This window comes from Rhea pennata, chromosome 3, assembly GCF_028389875.1.
Source record: "Rhea pennata isolate bPtePen1 chromosome 3, bPtePen1.pri, whole genome shotgun sequence".
NCBI classification, from domain to species: Eukaryota; Metazoa; Chordata; class Aves; order Rheiformes; family Rheidae; genus Rhea; species Rhea pennata.
This window is the reverse complement of record NC_084665.1, coordinates 80,511,836-80,529,084: the sequence shown is the minus strand read 5'-3', so window position 1 is coordinate 80,529,084 and position 17,249 is coordinate 80,511,836. Positions and strand designations below refer to the sequence as shown.

The 17,249-nt window shown below is 34.5% G+C and overlaps 1 protein-coding gene across 2 annotated transcripts in view; it reads right to left on the bottom strand.

Annotated features, from left to right (window-relative positions):
* Positions 1 to 17,249, bottom strand: part of ATG5 (autophagy related 5) — an 81,522-nt gene that overhangs the window by 20,151 nt on the left and 44,122 nt on the right. For both annotated transcript variants that reach the window (XM_062572691.1, XM_062572692.1), the window contains exon 7: positions 6,889 to 7,006. In XM_062572691.1, the coding sequence (XP_062428675.1) occupies positions 6,889 to 7,006 (118 nt within the window). The remainder of the gene's footprint in view (positions 1 to 6,888; positions 7,007 to 17,249) is intronic.

Genomic DNA, 17,249 nt, shown 5'->3' with positions numbered 1-17,249 from the left:
TGTTTGCTATCAGCAAAGGTAGCAATTCTAATTGTTATTCTAGAGAAAAGGATCCTCTAAGGCAATCCCCAACATGCACCCCACTTCCTAGGTGTTCAGCATTCTCTGCTCATCTGAAAATCTCTGTGGAAAGAGCCCATAAAGAAATATTTTGGGTAGATTTCACAGAGAAGGATAAGCAGAAGAGCAGAACATAGCATTTTCTTTTCAGTCTAAAGAGAGTCATCATTAAATTGCCAAATTTTACGTTCTCAAAAGCATACTATTAGGAGACTGATTTCAATGCTTGCACAATATAATTTCTTATCTCAGGCATGCTGTCTATACAACTCTCACAAAAATTACCCAGGTGATGTAAAATGGCATTTTTGACATGATAAACTGCATTTGATTTGCCTCACAAGATCTAGGTTGAAATAAGCGGCTTAACTATACCCCCACATAAAATTCTGAAGATGACTGAAGGTTGGGAGAAGGTATATTAATCTGCTTGAGGACATAAATATGTTCTGGCTTCCCAAGCTGCAAGTTAAAAATGAATCCATGCTTGATCCAGTATGCTCAGAAGGAAAAAATAGGGCCAAGCTATGTTCCCTGTCCTCTACCTGCTAGAGGCAAGTGAGGCAAGTTTGTTATGGACTTCAGAAATGTGCATCTCTGATCTCATGGTCTCACTATTCCAGCATTCAGAGCACAGAGAAACAGTAAGTAATAAAAGGAGGAGAGAAGCCTACAAACAATAGAATTCATGTAATTCGTGAGGGTTCCAAGAACTGCACCAGCTTCTTAGAGTTTGTTCTAATTCAAAGTATTGCTTTTCTTCAGACTTGTTCATCCTTACTAAAAATGTATCAGTTGCTCAAATTCATGCATTTGGACAGATTGCTTCCAAAGAGCTATATTCTCTGTGATACCTCCCCTGCAGTTAAGAGAGAAGGGGGGAGGGGCGATAAAGAAAAAAAAAGGAACTGAGGAATAGTTTTAAAGAGATGAAAGTATTTGAAATTATTTTTTGCAACTTATACAGGTGTTTACTGTACAACATTCATTAACTAGGGGCACCACATACATAATCAATAAAGGATGGGTTTGAGGAGAGACAAGGAAGTATGGGTTGAAAATAACTGCTCAAGTAGTTCTACTTTAGAGCACTTCAATATACAGTGAAAGCCTTGAATAAATAATTTTGTAAGTTAATTTAAATATAATGTAGTATCTAAACAGTTACCCACAGTTTCTAATAGCCCAGAGTAGTATTGACACAACACTTTACAAGGCGTATTTTCACTATTAGTGTTTTAATGTAACCAGAAGGGAAATTTGTGCAACCTGTTCTATTTCTGACAACTTTTTTTAATAGAGTATTGTGCTTTTCGACAGTTGATAATCAGTATATATCCAATCAACATATGTATAATTTTTTTTATTGAAATATTTTCTTCTCAGCACAATTAAGCAAGAGACTTAATTACATCCATGCTTCCTAAAGCAAAGGCATATAAACACTGTGGGTGGTTCTTGAAACCCTTTCCTCCCTCTTCTTGTGGTGGTCCTTAAGTATCTGGCAGCAGGAACAGCTCACATATCTGGCTACAAATGCCAAGTCTGAAAGACATCTATTCTCTGTGTTCCCACGGCACAAAGCTTGGTTACGGATGTCACCAAAGACAGGCAACTACCACAATTAGCATGAAGCTTCCAGTTGAAAAGTCATTGGAAAAGAGAAAACTAACTATGCACAGAACAAAAAAAAAAAAAAAAAAAAAAAAAAGAAAAAAGCACAACAGATGGAAAAAAAATGGAAAGAATAAGAAGCTCATATGGATTGTGTTGCACTGACAAAAAGATGCAGCTAATGTCACCAGTGCACTAATTCATGGAGAAGGAGGTTAAAAAATAGTCTTAGAAAAATATTCAAATTACTTTCTGAAATAAAAGTGAAAAATTCCTTCACCAATGCTTATTATGTCTTTAAGCATACCTTTGATGAGTTACAATATTTTCTCTTTTCATAAAAATCAAGTAAATCTGAACTTTGATAACATTGATTAAAGTCTAAAAATCCAGATGTGGAAAAGAATGTCATCACTTTGACACGTATTTTGGAAATCTACATTATTTTGTCACAACATAATTTTAACACCCCAACCAGAACAAACTAAAATTGCAGATTAAGACAAAACATGAAGTTCACAAGAATAAAAATTAGAAAAATTAGGTCCGTGGGACAAAAGGACAATTTTTTATACCATGAAATTCAAAAAATCTTGAGCATGAGCTTTTTTGCCTTCAGAAACTCTGCTTCATCTAGATTTTCCTGTGGAAAGATGATAATATCACCATTTTATAGACTATGTAAGTCCAGAGAATGGATTTATTGCTATTGTCAGATATATCCATTTTTTTTTCCAGAGGCTGGGGAGAACGAGATGCCTAGAACTTGACTTCAGAGAGTAGCTGACATTTTACATATTCAAAGCTCCAGAGCTCTCACTGATTCCAGGTACAAATAATCAAGTTGTTCTGTGGAACACTCGAGTCAGAAGCACCAGAAAAAAAAAAAAAAACAAAAAACATGGTGACCATCTTCCTAAAATAGGTGGTTTTGTAGTGCTCAGCTTGCCTAGTATCACCTATGAACTCTCTAGGGGAGAAAAAATTGAATTAAATTCCCAAGAGCCATATAAAGCTGCCTTAATCACAGTGTGTGCTGAAGTACACTCATTCACCATCTATCATTTCAACAATCAGGATAAAGTTTTTTCACTACACAACCCTAACACTAAAACATGCCTATTTTGTGCTGGAAGTGTCATGGGGGGGAGAGGGAAATTGAGGAGGGGATATGGACGCTCAGGCACATGGAGATTAAGATTGTACAGGCAGTCTCAAATTCTGATACCTCCTAAATTTCAAGTATTCAACTTCAAATGAATAACTGCGTTAAAAGAAAAACATCTGTGCACAGTTTCCCAGGTTCACAGAAATGCTAACAAATTAAATTCTCATATGCCCATAAACTGGGTAGAAACACTTAGCTCTCCTCTGCATGTTGAGCTAATAGAGCATCTGTTGACAGCAGTAGCTTGTTAATCTCTCAGTGGACCAGCATCAGAGAGGAAATGGGTTGATTGAGTGGGTTTCATGGAGACTTTAGCAGCACAAAAATGCTGAGGTTCTGCAGTCTCAGGAGTCCATTCCAGCTGCTGGAAAAGGGAGAAGTATGTCCTAGTTACGGTTGCTAACATTTCTATAGGCAAACCTCAAAAATGGCACTACCACAATCTGGTGAGCTAGCATTTTTTGAGGGTTTTTTTGTACCTCAAAGCTGTATTAAAGCATGAGCACTTAATATGGTGCATCTGTTACATTCAAATAGCAAATGACAGAGTGGATTAAGACAAGCAAGAGAGCAATCAAAGCTTGCTCTTCTCTTAGAATGGGAAGACACTTACAGCGACTGATACGGTATTGGGAGAATATCCCTAGAAAGTGAGGAGATACTGCATGAAGGAGCGTATTATGATGTGGGTTTTTTTTCTTATTAGTGGTGAGGGGCCTTTTTGTTTGTTTTTTTGTATTTTGTTTTTTTAAACCAGCCCTAATTTTAAGATGACCAGACTGAATGAGATATACTAAAAAAAACTGTGTGGTGATAAGTCTTGAGGGCATAGGAGAAGAGGGAGCACAGGATGGAGAGAAACAATGCCAAGGCCAAAAAGGCTTAAAGAAAGATGAAAGATTTATGTTACTGAGAATGAATGGCATTTCAGGTTGATAGTCATTGAAGACCGTATTTCATTCCAGTGATACGTAAGCTCAAGAAAATTACAGGGACAACCATCAGAAGTCAAAGGTACAGAGATGACACTGAACTGAAGCACATACGAGAAGCATCTGCTGACTGGACAGAAAAGATCACTCAAACGAATCAGGCTCTTCTGTTCTTTCTCTCCCTGTTGACCTCCCCCAATCACCTTTTCTGAATGGGCTAAGATGAGTAGATTGCTCTTTACCTCTTAGGTCGCCTCCATCACTAAATGGCTATCTTGCATCTCTACTGAACAGAATAGGATGGAGTGAAGTGGTCAGGTCTAAACCACTGCTGCCCTTCACACCTGTTCTGTGCATTGACCTTACCTGTACACATTCCTCAGCACTAGGAATCACTGCTCTTGTTGCATCTGCTTTTTGGATCATTTTCTATAAAGCTAACCCCTTTTTCCTCATCCCTCCATTTTGTCCTAGTTCCGTTTCTTCATAATCTGTCTCCTAGGTGTTTTCTTCTTTCCATATTGCCATACTTCATTCTCCACTTTGTACCTCTGTCTGAGACACAGTCTCCTAGTACAGCAAGCCCTGCACAGATCTTCCCCAGTCCCACATCTGACCATCTATATACACTCTCATCTCCTTGCTCTGCAAGCACAAACTGCTCTTCCTCCCAACCTTTGTTTCAATTTGTTTCTCCAAACTGGTCTCTAGACCACCTAAATCACTTCTCCAGCCAGAATTCAAGTGCCATTCTTTCTCGGATGCCTTTCAGTAGAGATCCACTTGCCATATCCTTCTCTACCCCTTCAGTCTTTTATTGACTCCTATTCCACTTTCTCCGTCCTGGTGTTCACAGCTATTATGTCACTTTTTGGCTTTTGCCTCAAGCTCTTTCATCCTTCCCCATAGTTTATAATCACTCTCCCTATCACATTTAATAACTTCCAAATCTGTCATTTGCTCCCAAATTACTTGTCTAGTCAGCCTTCTCCCCCCCCACCCCTCCTCTATAGGATCCTTGTATCATACTCCCCACATCTCCGCATAAATTTATACAATATGTACTGTACTTAGCTCACACAAGACATTTAGCTTTCTGTTACCTAGTGGGAAAAAAAAATGAGGACATGAGAAGAACAATCCAAAGCCACAATGCAGGAAAGATTCTGCTGAATCCCAGATAGCTCATGTCTGTGCAAGGAGTCAGATTTACTAAATTCCAAGTTTCCAGTTTGCTCGGTAGAACCCTAAGGATAAAAACTAAGGCAAATTTAAGCAGATTTAAATAGGAACAGATATGTATGCTCCAACACAAACAAATTCTTCAGCCAAATTTCAAATCTCTAAGTGTAGGAATAGTAACTATTATGGTTTCTTTTTCTTCAAGTAGTCTTTACCCCCCAAAACTGAACAGTGCATGAATATACATACATACACATACATACATATATATATATATATATATTTATATAAAAAAAGCCTTTAACAAAAATGAAACAATTGGCATAGAAAATTTCTATCCTGCTATTAAAGTTTGGCATGCTTGTCAACAACTGAAAATATGATCTATTAGTGGAAATTGTCATGCAACTGGCACTCATAAAAAATCATATTACATTCACACTTTGAAAAAAAAAATCACTAATTTGCAGTCCATGATGCAATATTTATGCTTTAAGATTATACATTCCCCACCTGCAGCTTTAGTAAATCCATGTAAAAATTGTCATCTATTCTATCCTAGAATAACTTTTGCATTAATAGTTTAAGTTTTTCATTCAACTTGTGTTCCTGACTACATTCCAAGTCAAAATGAATCATCATTTCTAATTCATACTTTTAAATTCCCTTTTCACTGGTGTTTGTGAGATTCTGAAACCTAAATACTTCAGTATAGTTAAGGAATTGTTAAATCTCCTTGTGCTAACATTCAAATCTATTTGTAACATTATGCTCCAAAATTTGGAGTTATTCTAGGAAAAAGGCGTTCCTTTTTAGGTGTTCCTGCATAGCTAGCAACACTTTTTTTTTCCTCCTTACTTTTTTTTTTATATTTTTTTTTTTTTAGAAATTACTGTTTCTATGTGTTAATAAGGATTCAACAGTGGTTAAAAAAATAGTAAGAAAAATATTTTGAGATACAAGTCAGTTTAAGATAGCCATACCTCAGAAATCAATAACTACCTGATTTTGAACAATGTAACTGTTGTGTAAAACTACATATTACTGATTTTTTTACATCAATTTCAAATTTACTGCTCTCTTATCAGAAGGTGATGTTATTAAACCCATGAAATCTGTACTAAGACCTCCTCTAGAATATCCTTTCTTAAATAACATTTATTTACTGAAAGAAAACATCATTTACAGCTATTGGTAAGACACAATAGCAAGAACAAGATGAAAAATATTTAACACTAAATGGTTTTGATCTCAGTTTGCCAGAGTATGTAACTTCCATATTTATCCCACCAAAAAAGTAAATCAAAGGAGCGTTCCAACAGCTGTAAACTCTGAGGCTCAGATAAAACCCAGAAACACTTACCCATACAAGTAAGTGTTGATCAAAAAATGCTACTATATGAAACGATATGATGCTACATGAACAAACTGGTACTTAATCCTACAATACTTGTTAGCAACTGCATATAAACTATTACATACTTGTAACAACCTCTTTCCTTTCTGGCACATTCTTAAAGGTTCAATATATATATAGGAAAAAAAATACCTTCTGAAAATATCTCAATTTCAACCCATTTTAGAATTTTATATATGAAAATTTTATACAATACAAAATTAAAGATAATTTACTTTTTTTTTGTTGACTTTTCCTCCAAACTACTTGTTAAAACTGCAGAAAACAAAACGATTATTTTCATAACTGTGTGTACATGAGTTTTAAAACAAAACTTTCAAAGATGAATTTTTCAGGAGTGCATAAGGACTCAATCTTGTCCTCTCCGAACACTGCAATGATATGTAAGCACAACGAAGGGCCAGAAAGGAGTGAACTCTGAACTTCTGGTACTGAGGCATACTTCTGCCTCCATAAAGCCCTATATAAAAGAACAAGAAAAATTATTTATTGGACAAAAGTTATCTTTACAGTACCTTCAGGGATAATAGCACTAGGACACACATCTTTTAGGAGATCTCCCAAAGTATGCAGCTGTCCTCCTGAAGCAATTGGTCGAAATAGCTTCTGTATAAAAGGTCTCTCTGTTGTTGCCTGTTAAAATACCAAAATTAGCAGTTTAAAGACCAAGCAAATATCTAGTATCGTTATTGGGATAGGCAGGAACTAGGGCAGAACAAGAGGTGGCAACAAAAGCTGTGCCAGGCATTTCCATTTCTTACTTCCCCCCCCCCATTTTTTTTGCATCCCATTCACATAGTGAAATGCAGGGAAGGGTTGTTTGTTTAACATTTTAAAGTAAACTGACACTCCAAGAAACTGTAAAGATAATTTATAAACAGTGTCATGGAGACGTAAAATTGTTAAATGTATTTTTAACTTCTGTTACAACAATAGGATCTGCTTGAACAAAACATTTAGATATATTCTTAGATTAAGTAAATAACCATGAGCGCAGACTTAAAGAGTCAATATATGCCTAAATGTTTTGTGAAATCAGAACAATACTGTAACAAATATTCAGTATCTTCCAGAATATTTTATCTTCCTCCTTTCACAGATGCATTAAACACTGAATAGGAAACAAGTACCTTTATAGCTTGAGCTAGGTGAAAATTTTCCAGCAGATTATTTGTTGAAAAACTCAAACCATTTCAGCTCCAAGAAACAGAAGACAGATTTTACAAGTGCTGTGCTCCAACAGAGAACCTAGAGTCTTCTGCCTATTTAAGAAATTTACCGAGACATACAGAACATATATGCTCACTTCTGCTGCAGATAGGTCCTCTGTACAGGAATCCAGAATGATTTCAGTTATGGGCCCTGTGAGATCTTGCACATCATCACAATTTCTTTTGGCAGCAACAGAAGCAAAACAGCTGTAAGTAACCATTCTCAGCCACCACCTAGAACATAGGCAGTAAAATTCCTGAAGTGGCAGCAGAAATGAAATAGCTGATGGGATCTACACACTCCATTCTCTAAGAACTGCGATTACACTAAGGTAATCCCCTTCGAGGCTCTGTATCTGCAGCTCCATGGTCAGCAAGCATCTGATCTTGAAAGGACAGGGAAAGTTTTTCCTTGATAACCTGACCTCTCCTCTCAAGCTAGGCATCTGAGCCAGAAAACATATAATCTCATATGCAAACAACCCAAAATTTGTTGCTGACAAAATTTTTACTAGCAGCTAACTACAGAAAGCAACAGACACAGCCTGCATTCCAACTCCAGTAAATTATACCTTTATCAAATACTAATCTAATGAGGAAAAAAAAAAAACAACTCATGCAGAAAGTCAACAGCCAGTGCCACTTGGATTTCAGCTAGCTAGCACTTGGACAGTGGTTCCTGTCCCACTGGAGTGATTAAAAATAAAACAAACAAAAAATCACACACAATCCTACACTCAACATCAAAGTATTTTATCTCCTGATGGAGGCTGTGAGTGGGTAGTAGCGACAAACTACCATGAAGTAATTTCAGGGCACCTGGCGTATGCACAAAGCACAGTGCAGAACTGCTGATACGCATTCACTTGTTACTTCTTACCAACAGCTTCCAAAAAAACAAAAAAAATAATCTTTCTCCAGTTTTTCCTCATGAAGACTGATACTGATTGGAAGGAACTGACCAGCTGGCGTGGTCCATTCTCAGTGTCCTCACCGTAAGGGAGTGAGGATGCACAGATGGTGTTAATGAAGTGTCTGAACAGATGAAGAATGATGGCAGGCACATAGCCAGGGCATTCACCTCCCACAGACACATGCTTGAGACATGAACTCTTTCACATTCTAGTGGAAAAGTGTTCTTTCAAAGCATCATACAAAAATAATCTGAAACATTGTTACAGCAAAACCATTTTCCTACCATTTATATCTAAAAAACCCCCAAAACAAAACACTCATCACGCACACACAAAATCTAATCACAGCTCTTAAGTGCTTGCCAGCTAAAGCAACAGAAGCAGAAACAGATCCCAAGGAAGAAGTCCTGCAAAGGTGGTCCATCATCAACAGGCTTTTAAGATAAGAATTTCCCAAGTACTTATGCAAAAGTTTTCTGTTCTTTATAGGCAAACCACAATCAATATTTTTTCCCTAATTATCATAATTTAATGCTGTGTTACAACAAGAGGAAAAAATTCAGAGATGTATTTTCTAAAGGTCCTCCCACGTAGCTTGACTGCTACAAAGTAACATCCTCAGCCATTATCATGAAACATTATAGAAAATAAATTCAATTTCATATTGTAAGTGTTGAGCAATACAGATGTGGTAAGGTAAATAAAAATCACTGGTTTCCATCAATGTTAAAATGATAAAAGTAACTGCACGTAAATTGTTTATACAAAGACTGTGGTTCACAAATATAATTTTACAGAAAGAGCGTTACCCCGACATGCTTACATTTCTTCCCTCCCACACAGCAGATGCTTTACACATTCAAAGAGTCAAAAGAAGAGTCTCATCCTACAATTATGAGAAACATTTATGAGATAAGTTTTCAAAGTATCTTAGTATAGCAGCATAAACTGATCTCGAAGAATGCTACTGTTACTCCCTTTGAAACTGTAGTACTAGTAATACAGGCCTAAATTTACTACAGCTTTCTACTCTAGTATTTACTCTAACAACATAAAAAGTAACAGCCAATACAAGTACTGATGTAACACTAGGTTTGTAGAATTTGTTTAATCAATCATGCAAATCAGTTCTATCTGTAATTCAACCTACGAAGACATTCCTGTGCAAGCATTAACTGACAGTGACTATAATCAGGTTTACAAGTATTTTTTCATACAGTATCCATTGTTTTTTCTTATAAAGATTTTTATAGCTTCAATGGCATATAGCATTTCTTCATTATTTTCCAGCATGGCTCCAATTTAGTGGCATGCTGTTCAAAAACCACTGCATGCATCTTCAGGGTACTATAGGTAAGAGCCAATCAATGGTTGCTGATGAGGTATGTGTAAAGGGAACGCCTTCAAGCATACTAACATGATTTGCAAGGCAAGTGCCTGGCACAAAATTTCTAGTTCTTTTAATGAGATCATGTCCACAATTCAAAAATAAATCAGTGAATTTTTATGAAAAAAGATTCAGTTAGAAGTTAATGTATCTTCTAGAATGTTAGACTTACTTTATTACAACAAAGATTGCACCATTCTTCTATACTGTCTCTACAGCACCACAAATCTTTTGCTTTACGAAACAAATGAAGACTTTGCTCTTTTTTAATGCCAGTTTAAAAGTGATAGTTAAAGAGGAAGTATACAGGAAAGGAAAGTGACAGTGAAAAAAAATTACAAAGACATCGAGGCTTAGCGGATGCCTCTTCAGAGCTACATTTGTTTATTTTGCATTTGCTTTTGTTAGAGATAAGCTTAAGAAACTCTAGAGAGTACAGTAAGAAAGGACAGTTCATTAACAGTAGCTTGCAAGATGGTCTCATCTGCCCAGACATCCTGTGAGAAAGTCATTCAGCCTCCTATCTGCCTCTATATCCCATCTTTAAAATTGACAACAGTACTTTTATACCATACACAGTGCAACAAGGAGAAATAGATTAAAGTAAGATATTCAGGTATAATAGCACTGAAGAGAGTTATAAGTGAGCTAGAGTTCTAGGAGGACCTTTAAGGCACTATAAACTCTCAGAAGATCAGAGACAAGCTATACAGTTACATATTGTGTTAGCAATTAGAACTTCTTTCTTCACAATGATCCTGTCAAAAAGAGTACTCAGCTTGCCTGGTCCTTTTCAGAATCAACAGAACATCAAACACTGCACAAAATCCACAATTTAATTAGTCAGACATTTTATACAGGATGCATCTTCAAATGAAAAACATAACCCAAGGACTGCTGAGTCTTAATCCAAGAAGACAAAAAGAAAAAAGAAAAAAAAAATCACAGTTACTGGTATTTCCAACTAAAGGAAAGGATTTGGTTTTTTCTTACTAAATATTCTAACTAATAAAAGCTACCAAATATATTGAATCCACACAAAACTCCCAAAAACCTGTAATTCCCACACATGCATGAGCTAGCAACCTAAAACCATAAAACTTTAGCCTTCCCTACATGTTTCATAATATTTTCATAAACTTGCCAAGTTCATATTCCTTAGGGCTTTGCAATGAAATGCTTTAAACTAAGAATATATAATATATTGATATAATCAAATCTGAATTTGTTTAAACAAAATGATAAACTCAACCAAGAAGCTTTAGAAGTAAAAGCAAGAGCTTGTATAATGCTTTAAGTAGGTATTTTTTAAATATATATCAGGGAAAACAATGATACATCAACTAATCCCTGAAAACGAAAGTTTTATAAGTTGTATTTAAATATTCAGTCAAAAAATCAATTTTCCACACCATTTTTTTTTAAAAAAAGGTCTTCTGCTTTGTAAGAATGTTTTCAATTAAAAATCTTAATACATAACGAGAAAGTGACTAATTAAAAGGTGACAAATTGTTTAACATATTTAGTTGCAGAACTACATACACCATACAGCATGTATGTGTATATCTGAAAGCAAGACACTGCAAAGCCACCTCTGAAATACTATTCTTTCACTGGTGCTGAAACTCACTTCCTCTCCTAGAATTCCCAGGTATATATTTTAGGCTTCTTTTTGCTTAGTGTTATACTCAAATGAATAATTATTTCATTGTGGAAAAGACATAAAAGCATGTGTGTGTGTTTGCTTTTTAGAGTCTGCTTACTGGAAAGTAGTCAGGTTAACAGACTGAAGGTTTAAATGAAAATTGCAGATGATCACCAGTAAGCTCAGGTAAGAAAGAATTTTAGTCAGAACAGGAAATATTATTTCTGAGTGTGTAGAGAGAGGAGGGGGGGAAAAAAAAGTTTGAAGGAGCCAGTCTAAGGTATCTTCCTGAACTGAACTACCTTTCATTGTCTAAAATTCTATGGTTTTAATAAAGTTATGAAGCAGATGAAGCAACTGTAGATATTTTGACTTTTTAGTTAGAAACTAGTCACATATTAAGAAAGGTTACTTGGCTCTTAAGCTCGTCATACATCCTGATACCAGTAAAATCAGGCCAACAGAAACATCTGCACCAATAATAAAATTATATAAAATATATAAGCATCAATAATAAATTATACAAAAAATATATAATTACATGTAAATATATAAGAAGAATAAAAATACTGTGTCACAAAGATAGCTTTTATGTGTATAAACAGCTAACAGTAGATAGTCAAAAAACCAGAAAGGCAGCATATGCAACAAATTGCACCAGTGACGTAGAAGGGGTAGAACATTTAAATAGCAAGGCAAATACTGACTAGTGTCATCCAGAAAACACAAATAGGTGACTATGCAGTAAAGAAATCTCAGACAGATTTAATCCAACTCATGTTTATTGTTCTGCATTGTTGGGATGCCTGCAGACAGTGTAAGCTGGTGATCTTAGCAGAAAACAATGACGATTTATATGCAAAATGGTTTGTGTGAACTTAGACCTCTAGTTCTTCCCCACCTTTATTCTGTGTTGCTGTACTAAACTTCCCATCTCCAATCAAGCTGCTGCTTAAACAAAGAAAAACTAAACCAAAAAACAACCAATCACTTTTACAATGGCCAGTGTAATTCTGATTAAATCACTTTTAAAAATTAAATGCTTCAAATATTTATGCATAAACAGTGAGCTAATATCTATATCAGCCTTTTCTTTTTGCACTTTGCTGCATATTTCATGTTTACATGACATTTAATATTTTGAAGCATTTATATTTTCATGTTCTATCATCTCATCTTAAGCTAGGAAAATAGAATAATTAGTGTGATACCCACATCCTAATTTCCTCCACGACAGAATAAAGGTGATCATGTAAACCAGAAATATCAGTAATGCTTAACTGGTACTTGAGTGATTCCTATTTCATCATTCAATTTATAGAAGCTTACAAAAAGGGCTAGGCAAGCACATATTGAAGGAAAGGTTATTTTAGGCACAGTCTTGCTATTAAGCAAGACCTTTCCAATTTAATCTGTAATCTTCCTCACATTAAAAACATAGGATACAGTACATTACTTATTAAATTGACTTGTTCTCCTGTGGTCTTATTTTTATCTAGTGGTTTTATTCGTAAAATATTTCCCTTTTCACAATCCCTGCTATTTCCCAGCATAAATTCTAGTTTATGCATCTAATTAAACAAATTCAGAAAGACTTGTGTGCCAGCTGGAGTTTCTATATTTTGCTTAAAAAAGTATTTCCAAAAATGATTATACCCTTACTTCCTCATTTACTGTTTTACAAGCAATCACCCAGCGCTTCTGTCAGGATAATCTTGCAATACTTAATTTTCAAAAGGTGTTAAGAAAAAAATACATTTTATTAAGGCTACAGATTCAAGTTACACTACAATTTGAAATTCAATATTTAAATGTCAAAATGCAAGATTAAGGTAACTTCATTTTCACTGCTACATCATAGTATAGTGTATCTATGCAAAAGCACTGTACATTCTAGTAAGCTGCTTTCAAACCCGCATTTTTTTTTTCTTTAAAGGAATCCACACAAGACTAATAAAATCAAAGCTATATCCAGTAAAGGGTCATTTATTCATTTCAACACAAAGAAGAAAGCCTTATCTTAAGCTACATTAGAGCTACTCAGGGAGCAGTCTGAGAAGCAGGAGAAAAAAAAAATAAAAGTGACATTTCTTCCCCTGTCCCTTCTTTTATGACAATCTAGAAAACAAGACTCAAAAATAGGTTAGTATGCCAGCCGAAACTATAATACTTATTATCACCCAATGAAAACATTTTTGGCTTTAGCTTATAAAAACTTCAACATAATAAACAATCTTATTTCCCCAAACACATCTATTACAGTAATTCAAAGCAAGTTGCCTACTAGAAGCAAGATGCAAAACCATTCAATGAAAACTGTGATACATTTGTATCTCTAGAACAGTCAGAGGAAGATTTTCCACGGACTCTGGAAATCTCTATGCGATAACACTTCCAATGAAGGAAAACTATTTCAGTCACCGTACACTTTTGTTAAGTTATATGCAAATTTTAATATTTTGTTATATCAAGAATGACTGAGATGAAGCCAAACATGAAATAAATGCATTATATTAAGTGTCTTCAGACAATAATTGCAATTACAATATGAAAGAGATGAAATACAATGTTATATGTCAACCAATCTAAAAAAGATGAAAACAAATGTGGGAATGCTAGTTTAATAATGCCTCATTAAAATGTTCTGGATCAATTTTTCTCATTAATAAAATATTTCATCTGTGCAGTAAGAAACTGATCATTACCCTAAAAGTAACTGTACTACTCATCACAGACTTGCTCCAAGCTGTAGTTACAAAGTTTAATCTACAGTTGTTGTGGTAACAGCAAAGTTGACTTCTAGAAAAACAGAAATTTAAGTAAATAAGCTGTTCAGAATATTTTATTCAATCTTAGAGTTAGCTGAATTTTTGCATAAAAATTCATTATTTTTTCCTCTGTTAAGTGATTATTTTACCTGAACATATCAAATTCAGTGCCCATTGTAACAGATCATAGTCAGCAGGAAAAGAGAAGATGGAAAGTGAAATTCTCTGTTACTGAACCATTTTAATTGACTTGTATCTTTGTTCTCCCCCAAAAATCCATATGAGTCAGAATAGTTGCCAGAATACAAGTTGTTCTATTACGCTTACATCCACAGGTTTGCATTGAAAAAAGTCCAGTGTAAAAACTAGAGACTTTCAGATGAAGCTATACTGAAGTCTGGAGCTTTTTTTTTTAAACTTAGGCTGTGAGAAGGAGCAAGAGTAACTATACATAATTGCTCCAATACCCGAGACTATGCAATACACACTACTAATACTTTAAAGATATCTTTAAAGAAAAGGACTCCTTTTTAACAATTTCCTTAGAAGCACTGGTTATGCTGTCGCTAGCATCTGTAATGTATTCTTGATGATTTCTTTGGGAGAATGAATACACCATTCTTTTAGAAAGCATATTAGTCCAGGCCAGACTAAAAAAAAAAAAAAAAAAAAAAAAAAAAAACTATCAGTAGCAGACACTTGCTAAACAACCAGGTTAGATATTTCACTTAAAGTTATTATGACTGGACTATTCTGATCAAATTAAAAGACTATTTCTAGAATTTCCTTAGTCTCCACAAGAAAATGAACTCCAGCTAATAGATGTCATCATTATGATTTTTCTTTCTTTTTGCCTTGAATCAGGCAAGTACTACTTTCAGAATTTTGAACCACTAATCCGTGATGTCACACCATAGTTTAAAAGCGTACGGTAGGTCACGTTACAATAGAACTAATTTAAATTCTTTGAATAAAGAACTAAGTTATGATTTTATATGTCCAGCATGTAACTAAAAAACATATGATGAAAGGAAGTAGTATAAGCACGCTCAATATACCTATCTTGAATTACCAGAAAAATTGACTCATTGACAGGATGTGATGGGTTTGCAAGGCTAACTGTATGACTTTTTTTTCCTAATACGCTTTTAATTGCTATAATAAATTCCATATTTTCAGTCACTGTAAAAGTTACAGCATACAGCTATAGTATAATCTAAGAAAAAAATGCACATTTTCATTTTTTCTGAAGTTTGTAGTAGGATTTCTGCAGTTGAGTGGTAAGAAGAAAAATCTGGTTTCACTGTGAAGTTAAAGTTTTTATAACTGATAATGAATGATCTTTATACTCCCTAATATTCTTAAGACACATGCAACAAAGATAAGAAAATGGAAACGAACAGGCTACACTGGACATTCAATTTGCACTAATAGCAGTCACAAATTAGCAGTGCAGAAGTACATCACTAGACTGAAGCTTAAGATAATTCTATGAATGCCTGTATGTACACTCTCACGTGGTCATCACAAATGTGTATTTAGAAGCAGCTTTAAAACTTATGACAGAAATTCTTACTTTTAAGATTTTATGTGAAATTATGAAAATACATAATATATTGTTAAAATGAATATTTCACACCATGTAGGCCACACAAACTTACTCGATGGATCATTTTTATCCCACAGAAAAGACTCTAATCCCAATTACTACAAATTTATTCTCTTATCATAAGATTTTAAATGATTAAGGAAATACAAACTTACATGTGTGTGTATCATAATACAGTATACCTATATTATATTCATACATACACATCTCATTTAACATGAAAATTCTGGTGTCTCTTGTGTAGTATCTTCAAGAAAGCTTTATAACCTTTTAGTCTTTGAACACTAATAATCACTGTTTTAAAAAGTAATAAAAATTATATAACGTTTCCCTTGACAGAAGCTTCAACTTGTTATAGCCTGCTGTTTGGCAAATGTTTTATCAAAAATTGTTGCAAGTTAAGTAATACCTATAGCCTTCCCCCCAAAAAAGAAAAACAATACAAAAGACAAACTCCTCAAAAAAAAAAAAAAAAAAAAGAAAAGAAAAGAAAAGAAAAGCTTCAAATTAAAGTTACAACTAGAATTACAAACACATTTGGAATAAAGTTAAAATTTTATTTTTAATGTAGTAGGGTTTATTATGGTTGTGTCTTGACAATAAAAATGAATTGTTTTGGTCACAAATGGTTAAGAACAATTCTCCTAATCATATATGGGCAACAACTGATGTCTTCCTTGCAACTTTTCATTGTACAGAATACACTGTATGAAACAACCGCAATCTTACCCTAAGTTCCTACACAATTGACAATTCAGCATTATTCTAAGTCTAAGAAGAAATACGGCAGCTATTTAGATTGATTTGGCCAGATGCACTGCTGAGAATCTTTCCTTGCACACCTTAATTGTTTTTTAAATCACCCTTTTCCATGCTATTTAAACTGGCAACATACTTCCTTACAGTATTATAGAAAAAGTTTTATGTAACAGCAACAATATCAGTTATTACAGTCATGAAAAACATTTGAAGTTAAACTCCTATCTTGTGTTCCGAACACACAAGAAATGTGATAATCTGAAAAAGATACACCTATTTAGAAAATAACCTTTACGGAAATAATTCAAAATTTAATGGGTTAACTTAATTATATCATCTCAGGATAGAAGACATTGTTCCCCTTTCTATAATCTGTTTCTAAAGATGCATCACATTGTCCACATTGTTTTTATGCCTATGTCAAATACGTTTACATCTCATCATATTAGGGCATAAGGGGGGGGGGGAGCACGAAAAACAAGGCCCAAACCTCCCTCAGATTCTTCAAAGAATCTTAAAATTTAGCTTAGTAGCATGCAGTAGGAAGCTGCCACAGAATTCATAAGAACAACAGATCTTTAAG